This window comes from Wasmannia auropunctata, unplaced genomic scaffold (assembly GCF_000956235.1).
Source record: "Wasmannia auropunctata unplaced genomic scaffold, wasmannia.A_1.0 LD334579.1, whole genome shotgun sequence".
NCBI classification, from domain to species: domain Eukaryota; kingdom Metazoa; phylum Arthropoda; class Insecta; order Hymenoptera; family Formicidae; genus Wasmannia; species Wasmannia auropunctata.
In genome coordinates, this window is record NW_012028311.1 from 117,049 (window position 1) to 126,731 (window position 9,683).

Consider the following 9,683-nt stretch of genomic DNA (forward strand, 5'->3'; position numbering starts at 1 on the left):
ATATATATATATATATATATATATGGAATAACAAATACACGAGTGACGAGGGAAAGTAAAATCAGAATATATAAAGCATGTAAAAGATCGACAGCATCATATGCAGCCGAAACAAGAGCAGAAACGCCGAAAGCAAAATCGTTGATAAAAGCAATGGAAATGAGAACGTTGCGATCGATATAAGGCATCAGCATTATATTAGAGACCATATAACAAACAGGTCAATTAGGCAGCAAGTGTGTGGGATCCAAGATAAGGAAGAATAAGGACAAGGAGAAGAGAGTGGAGAGACTCGCCAGATAGACCAAAACACAAATCCCTGAAACAAGAAAACCTCAGAACAGACCACCGAAAGAAAAAAAGTTGGACCTCAATCTTACAAGAAAAAAATCCGACAGATTGGTGGGCGGACAAGCTGTCGAGGGACAGGACTGAGTCCTAAACTAAGAAGAAGAAGTTAATAGATAATAATTGAAGGAAAGACATAAAATACTTTTCTTTCTGTATAGCATTTTAGTAAGCAAATGCACAAAATGGACAGATTATTAGATGCGTTTTATTCTTATTTCAGAAATTTGCGAATATACCGCGAAGTTTCTTCTCCAATTATCCGAGCTGCACAAAAAAAAAAGATATGATCGCCCCATCCGTAATATCTTTATTATAGCGTTCACCTTTCTTCGCGGCCTGACTACGCACATATGCTTTCCAATATAGTTACATCCAATATGGAACTTTTTTACACGAGTCCTTGATTATATTAACGGCTATAATTAAACTTATTATTGTTCATTATTTTTTTTTTACACTTTATCATGTCGCGAAACGGAAGCTAAACAAAATTACACACTACGCACGCGGTATGTATTAATAAAGTGCCTATATTTGTATATTTAAAAAACATGTAGCGTGAGAAGACAAAATACACACGTTAATTTTTAATTTTATATGCATACTGCATCTCGCAGTTTGCATGCTGCGTAAAAATAAACGTACTCTATACTCTATACAAGAAGTTTAAGAAACTTAAAAACCACTGAAATATTTTTATCGTACAAAAAAAAGAACTAAAAAGTAAATTTCTCTACCAAAATTTAATTTGTAAACATGTATTTTTTAAATTATGCTTTTTAAGAAACTTTGAATATTCAAGTCAAGGAATAAAATAATTTAATGTATTCGAATACACACATCGTATATTTTCAAAATTCACAGTTTCATATCTTTATTATTATGCCAAGAAAAAATTGTGTTAGTTTTCGATAAGAAATACCAACCTATGTATTCAATCAAATGTTACTGAAAACCTTCTGCGTTATTTCATATGGAAATACGTAAAGAATCACTAGTAATCAATCTTTTCTGTTGTTTTCGCTTCTATTTCAACTTGGAATCAGGGATGCGAGAGTTCGTTCGCAGTTCTTCTAGAAACGCAACTTTTTCGTTTAAACAACAGTTATTTATTATGGAACTTAAATTAAAAATGCCTCTATAGCATGCAAATACTGATTATAATAAGAAATATACAGAAGTCATATAATCCTTTTACAAACATATGTATTGAATTATAAACGAAATTCAGCCCGCAAAACTTTAAGGGAACATTGGGTTAATTTGGAAGTAACTGTTGGGTTGACAAAGCAATATTATTAAACATTAAGATTCAGCCTCGATCGTATAAGTCATTTCATTACTTATTTATGTTATTCACATATCGACCTACTTTCGCTTGTTATTGAGTGTTACGTGATTACTTTGATCAATTCAGTTGATCTAATTTTTCTGAAGTCAAAATTTTACTTCAACATTGTTTTTTTCATATTACTGTTTCAACCACTGTTTAGAAAAAAAATTTGCTAAAACAAAATCAAACATATAAAAACTAACATTAGATTATACGAGAAACATATAGTCTTATATCAAGTCTCACTCATAAAATTTAATTTATCCTTTATATAGTGCTTGTAAAAAATTATTACGATTTTTTTTAAATTCTTTTCCATAATACTACGTTGGCATAAAAGAAATGCGAGGAACTTAAAACTGTTCAAAGTAAAACAAAAGAGAAACCCGAGTATAATAACAGTTGGCAGACTTCTGCAATATGGTACGCAATATATAACCGCGAACATGGCAAATATATCAGTTTATCTCGGAGAAATTGCTCAAAAGACTTTGTTCCTCAACTTGAAATATTCGTGGCTCTCGTTTTAATTTGCCTTTGAGAAAAATTTTAAGTCACAGAGGCTGGGATCTTATTTTGCATCACACGCGTTGAGATAATCTTAGTGGTTCGTAATTTCTTTTGCACCATTTCCATTACGTTGTCTATACATCACAAAACTAATGACATTATTATCTCTTCTATCTTAGAATTTTCTATCTTAAAATTTCTAAGTTTTAAGTTTTTCTTCCTCTCGAGACATTGCTTTACATATTACGCCCTCGAGTCTACATGTTTTCGATCGATTGTATAAAGATTCGTCCCGTTTTGAACTATACTCTCGCCACAGAGAGAGAGAGAGAGAGAGAGAGAGAGAGAGAGAGAGAGAGAGAGATTAACATAAGAAAAGAAGATTATCGTGAGTCAGCACTAATTTGGAAGATCATAATGCTTCCAAAATTATACCAATGATTTTTTATCTTTTTATTCAAGAAACAAAATGTGTTAGATTATGTACGGCTTGTAATTTCAATTTTTATTAATAGAAATAATTTCCAAAAAATCAAAATTTTAATAAAATTTATATATTCCTTGTATCTTATTATAACCGACTTTTTTGTTAAATTTAGAATTGACCTTTTCATAAGAAAAAAAAAACAAATATCAAGAAGGATCAATGAATACTCCAATCTCTACAATCTTTAATACTGTATATCCTTACCACTAAGCTCCAGATTAAAATTCTGTCGAAGTGTAGTGCACTTAAAATTAATTTCAGAATTTGAATTTTCATCTTATTTTCTTGAATAATTCTCGTTTAATTCAAAAGCACGTTCCTTTCAATCGGTAATTATTGAAAGAAAAGATCAATTGCAGATGTTATTAAGCTATTAATAAAATACATTTTGGACAACATATAATGATGAAATTATAAATCGTAATTTGCAAAAAACGCTTAACGACAATACAAATGATTTCGCGCACCGTTACGCACAGTATCCAGATTTATCTTAATTAGTCCACCAATGGAAGTGGAATCGAAAAGGAAGAGGAGAAGAATAGGATACTTCCCTTGTCGTAACGACGTAATCAATTACTTTTTAATCAATTCACTTGTATTACCGCGATAAATTTATATGTATACCCGACACAGTGAGTGAAAAATCCACTGCAATTATTTTTAATGCTTCCAGTGTCCAATTAATTAAATACGCTCTATTTCAAAAAGCTGTGATAAATAACACATTTTTTTCGGTATAATATACTTTGCGAAAAATTGAACTGTTTATATGCGTTACTTATTTTGTTTAAGAGAAAAATTACAATTTCGACAATTTTAAAGATTCTCAAAATCAAGTTATCAATAAATATATAAATATATAAATAGTTTATAAAACATCAGGACCATCTATTATGGAATTATTATTTGAAAATATTTCCTATGGTACATATTACAATTAGCTGGAATGCATTATGAGAGACATATGATTATCAAACATACACGAAAAGAACGATTTTGTTGAAAGACCTAAACATTTTGCTAAAAACAGATCTGAAAATAATTTTTTATTGAATCATCAAAATAATTTGTTGGAAAACTGCATGATAAGTATTGCTATAAAACATTTTGACATTCTAGCAATCATTTTGACTTTCGCACAAAATAATTTTGACTATTGAACAAAAATTATTTTCAGATCTAGATTCAGCAAAATTGTTCTTTCCTCTTGTGTATGATTATCTTACTATATTATTATGTATTTCATGTATTTTTAGAATAATAGATATATAAAATTAGGAAATTAAATATGAATATTTTACTTACATTATTTGCCATTCTACCGCTGCACGTACATTTAAAATGACGTTTTCAAGCATTGCAGTTGATCAAAATGATCCAATTTTACACGTTCCATTCGCTTCATTTACTCGACGAAACGTGCGAAAAGCCGATTTCCGTCTATATTTCGACGAAATTCATAATAAACTGAAGACACACAAACGGAATCGCGATTGGAAATGCGTGGGTAGGAAATTCGATTGGGAGCGCAAATATACTCTAGTCACTTGTTATGTAACTAATTGCGAGCTTCCGACCCACGAGTTTCGAAATACGAATGAAATCAGTTTAATATCAGCTTAATCTAATTAAGCAGAAACGTTAATAAGAAATTTAATGTTAATTTGCTTATTACATTAATTATCAAAACGTGATATATAATTTATTTACTGAGGCAACCTTAGATTATTTCTTAAATAAGATTCAATATAATAAGATAAGCTCTGAATAAGATAAGCGCATTATAAAAAGTAAACGTTAAATTTTTCTTCTATTTATGTACAAGCTTATGACATGCATATATAAAAAAACTTATTGAATCTATTTACATCAGTTTATATAATATTTAACTCTAGGCATATTAGATATATACGTGTCGAGAAAGGCCAAAGGCACTCTATTTTAAGCAAGAACTTTACTTAAAAAATATTTAGAAAGGAAAGAGGAGGGAAAATAACACTGACAAATATTGACAATTTTCCTTACTCTTAATTACAATCGCGCGCACTAATAACCAGAATGTATATACGATCACCCGATATTTGCATCGGCATTTAACCGACGCGACTAACGAGACGCGCATTTTACATCGCGACGAAAGAACAACACGGACAATTAGATGATAGTATCGAATAATAGACGACATACGGAATTATAATAATACCAGAATGCGTGCGCAGCCTATCTTATGGATTGAAATTATTGAAAACATTCTAAGAGAGATGACCATCCATTTTCCACATTTTTTTCTCGTCAAAAAGAAGTTGATACGTGTCGCTCAATTTCCCTTGATTCTTCTTGGTAACATCCGATCAAAAATAAATTGCATAAATTCTCTTTTGATGTGAGAGCGATCATATGAAATTCAGATTCTGTGTAAAATTGTCTATCGCCTGACAATGATTAAAGTGTTGCGTATATCATAAAACTCTTCTGCCATCTATCTATTCATCTATCATAAAACTCTCTTTTCAGCTAAACATTTTTTATCTTAATACTAACTAAAAAATAATTTCACAACTGCAGTAAATTAGATTTATTATAACAGCAAACATAAGATATTTCAATTAATTATATCGAATACATTATACATTAAAGGACGCAGCAGCGTCTCGTGCAAAATATATTTATCGTAAAATATATTCCTTTCAAGCGAGACGCTACATATTCTTTATAGGAACCTATACAGACTTTAATACTGGAAGATAGTAATTAATTATTTATTTTGAGTACTAAATTGAATTTCTATAAGGGAAGGAAATTAGAAATTTTATTTTAAAAATAAATTATTTTAGGTAAATCGATGTTATTGAAAGATGCAGATATTAGGGAAGAATATTGATTTTTCCAATTATTATATCACATAATTTTTTAAATAATTTAAACAAGTTTTGTAAAAAATTACAGTTCTATAAAAATATAAAATTTTTAGAAGTTCTTTTAAATCATCGCTATGATCGAATCAACATTTGATGAGACTTTGACGAGACAAAAAAAATGTTATTCAATATTAGTGTCTATCTGTCACATTGACACGCACACATTCTAATATTATTACATTTCAGTGCCGCGCGATGTATCTCAGAAATTAGCACACAAACCTCGAATGATAGAGAATTTCAACAGGTTTTATCGACATACAAACACCAAATCTATCTTACATACAACTGACGATAAATCCAACGACGCGAGATTCGAGTTTTAAAGAATCTGTTTAGAAAAAATAAATGTCACCTGTAAATATCATGAAATAATAATTTATAATTTCCATCTGCTCTAAGTAAAAATTATGAAGTGTCGCGCGAAAGTTTATCAAAATGAATACGCAAACTTCCGAGTCGGCAGCTTTCGTCCCGAGAGAACGATACACTTAGCTCTTTGCAGATTAGACTTGTTCCTCAGATTCTCTCTCTCTCTCTCTCTCTCTCTCTCTCCCTCTCTCATGCGGCTACGCGCTATTTTCTCGTAAATTATAATCCATCCCAAAGCAACCGAAGTGGTTATCACGTCTGAATATTAACGATGACCGGGAGTAGAAAATTTTCGGCACGTCGCCTCGCGAGCGCCGTAAGATTTGACACCCGAGATCTTTCCCGCACGAAGGACCGAACATATGACATAATCAATTTATCAAAATTTTATCATCGTCTCATAATCGTTGAAAAGTTGCAAAATGAAAAACGCGAGGGGACAAAAGTGTATTACCGCGTTTTATCGCCTACGAACTCCTGGAACGATCGGGATTTCGGATCTTTGAAGAAGAAAAAAAGCAAGGTTCGAAGGAAGGAACATCAAGCAGACGGGAGAATTATTGGGGACGCATATTTCTTCAGAGATACTTCACTCACGCGTTAACGAGTCGATAGATAAATATTGCGAGTCATTTGTATTTAATTTTGGAAGAAAAATGCGTAAAATGTACGCGTAACCTACATTAAATAAAATGTTTTTGCACTTTTATAAAATTATGATCTCATTATATTCGACAATCTAACGTTTCCTCTAAGTTTATCAAAACAAAATATCTGTAAACCTCTCTATGATAAAATAAAAACTCAAGGTTTAGCAAAAATATCACGATTTCATGATTATGTCTCATCGAAAAGTACTAAATATAAATAGTACTTTACGTATTTAATTGTAAGAAATGTAATATTTAGAAAAGGAGATATATTTTATATATAATCTCACAATAGATTTACTATATGAACATATTTGCTGTCTACGCCTTTATTTTTTACTTTTAATTGTTTGGTGATAGAATCTTTCTTCATTAATATTAATTCTACTCTTCCAGATAGAAGTTCGAGAACGCAAAGTAACCAGCTGTTACCAAACTTAAAATGCTCAACTACATAAGATGCGCAATTCGAGGTAAATGATTTATGAATATTCAGTGTCGGGAAGACAAAGGTGAATATTTCAATATTAAAAGAGGAGAATACGAAAATAAATATTATTATGATGTTATGATGACATTATGCAGACCGAGGAAATTGTCGCAACACGACGTGCATATAGCACATTAAATTTATCAATCTCTGACATCGCTACACTTAATAGTTCCGTGTTCGAAGGGTCGATAGAATCTACGAGCATGTCGATAGAAACCACGAACGTGACAATGATTAATGAATCGGCGACGCAGAGCGTGAGCATATTGGATCAAATCGGAAATATCGATGAACTGTACTTGTATGGAACGCCAGCATTGATCCTCTTCTGTATCATTTCAATAATAGTAAATATCAGGGTTCTGCTGTGCGTATTTTGGATTAGGCGTCCACTCAGCCCAACATTATATATCAGTTTGAGTCTAGCAGGTAATAATAGTAGTAATATATACATATACATATAGCATGTACAGAACATATTCAGAAATATATATATATATATATATATATATAGGTATATATATAGGTATATATATATATATGTATATATATATACAGAAATTGTATATACAAGAATTGCACGAAAACTTTCTATTCCGTTTTTTTTTTTATAATGATTTGTGCGAAATATATCGAATCACATAAATTTTATTTTTAAGAGGAATGTATAAATTCAATCGTGTTGTTTCAGTCTCTTAATAATTCCTTTAAAAATCTTAAATGGCAGTGAGAATCAAAAATGATCTCTTTAAAAGTCTTATAACAGTCTTGTTTTTTTTTTTAATTTGAGCGAGTATTTCTTGAAAAATCACATTTTTTTCTACATTTCGATATAAACATATTTTTAATTTTTTTTACATAAAGATTCAATTCTTTTTTTTTTTAAATTAAAAGGTATATTGAAGCTACCTCTGAAAATAATTTTAGGTGCAGATGCTTTTACCAGCAGTATTCTGGGAATAGGACTAGTCTTGAATAGCTTCATACCTGTAGGTCTCGGAATCAATTTGCAAGGTAAAACCTTGTTAATATGGATCGTTATTAATTGTTTAATGAAATGCATTTGTAACTTCATATAACATAATTCAGTTTCAATTTAAGAATTTTGAAGCAATGAGTCTTAAAAGTTAACACTTATCGAAGAAAAAAGCTAGTTTGAAAAGATAACTTTAAAAAAAAAATGCGCTTAATAATAACTTTGTTTACAAAGTATCGTAGAAACTTTTCGCGTCTGTTCGATTCTTTCCATACATAGACGAGCTGTTTTAACAGAGTTTTAAAATCACAAAGCGAAACATGCGAACGAGCATTTTGTGAATATAAAAAAAAATAAATAAATCAAAAGTATTCGATCACGTTCCTCTTAGGCATTGACTGTTTTTTACTGGCTCTCGAAGCTGTGAGAGTGGGAGGCGTGATAATTACGGTATTTCATCTAATGGCTTTGGCTGTCAATCATTATCTGGGCATTCTCAAGCCCCTTCATTACCTTTCGATCCTGACATACAGGTAACACAATTTACTTTTTTGAAATTGATTCTTCGAAAGACTCTCCGCGAGCAGTACAATCTGTATCTTCATTTTCCTTTCAAGAAATACGACGATTTTATTAGTTCTGCTGTGGGTGCTACCCATTTCCTTCTTCGCGCTGTACTTTAATCTAATTGAAAACGATGGTTTCCAGTCTGAAGGATGCAAAAACTACGAGTAAGTGTAATTAAGAGGAAATGTACCGTTAATTAAATTTTACAATTTAATTATCATCATTAAATGTCTTGATGACAGGAAATGTTAATATTTTTCTATGAATTAAATTTTATGTAACGTAAAAATAAAAAAAGCGAGTTTTGCACTGCCGCAAAATTGCGATAATACAAACATGAAATTATGTCGAACGTAAATTGTTATTCATATCATATACATATCGTGTACTTATACTTGAATATTCTTCAAGTACGTTGCAAAGTGTAATTGAGTTAATTGATTGATATATACTAAAAGGAACGTTCTAACTTTCAGGTTTCTACTTCACAAGCAATTTCGAATGTTGTTTAGTAGCCTCTTTTTCGGACCATTCGCCGCCATGATTTGCATATACGTTCACATATTCTGCATAGTGAAGAGACATCAAGCTACGAGACTACGCTTTCGCAGAGCGGGATCTTCCGTTCGTGCGAGAGCGTCGGAAGCGTTACGCAGCAATTCTAGGCAAATGGCACGTAACGTTAAAGCTATCCACACAACTCTATACATACTTGGTAAGACGACGCTTGGTAAAAAAAGCTGCGCAATTGTTAAGAAAAGAGATACAAATATATCGAGCAACCACTTAGACGTAATTTGAAATCAGGGTGGGTACTCAAATTTTGTAAAAGAATTCCTTGAAAATTCCCGGATTTTCCAGGAACTTTATTCAAAATTCCAGGTAAGATTAGAGAATTTCTCAATACAGTTTTAAAATAAATTAGGCACTAAGAGTTTTAACGTATAAAACTTGATGCGTGAGACAATTTAATCTTCTCAAATCTAATCTTTATGTACAACAGTTAGATCGGAAGAGCACACG

The 9,683-nt window shown here is 31.1% G+C and overlaps 2 protein-coding genes across 6 annotated transcripts in view; one reads left to right on the forward strand and one right to left on the reverse strand.

Annotated features, from left to right (window-relative positions):
- Nucleotides 1-9,683, reverse strand: part of LOC105458174 (glycosyltransferase 25 family member) — a 29,228-nt gene that overhangs the window by 12,204 nt on the left and 7,341 nt on the right. The gene's annotated exons all lie outside the window — the stretch shown is intronic.
- The window catches only part of LOC105458173 (trace amine-associated receptor 4-like), a 16,662-nt gene that overhangs the window by 6,143 nt on the left and 836 nt on the right, over nucleotides 1-9,683 (forward strand). For 2 of the 4 annotated variants that reach the window (XM_011703279.1, XM_011703281.1), the window contains exons 2-6: nucleotides 7,021-7,546; nucleotides 8,045-8,131; nucleotides 8,485-8,626; nucleotides 8,711-8,824; nucleotides 9,137-9,375. In XM_011703279.1, coding sequence (XP_011701581.1) covers nucleotides 7,204-7,546; nucleotides 8,045-8,131; nucleotides 8,485-8,626; nucleotides 8,711-8,824; nucleotides 9,137-9,375 — 925 coding nt within the window. In that variant the 5' untranslated portion in view covers nucleotides 7,021-7,203. Of the gene's footprint in view, nucleotides 1-7,020; nucleotides 7,547-8,044; nucleotides 8,132-8,484; nucleotides 8,627-8,710; nucleotides 8,825-9,136; nucleotides 9,376-9,683 lie in introns of those variants that run through there. The other 2 variants (XM_011703280.1, XM_011703283.1) reach the window with 2 other exon arrangements.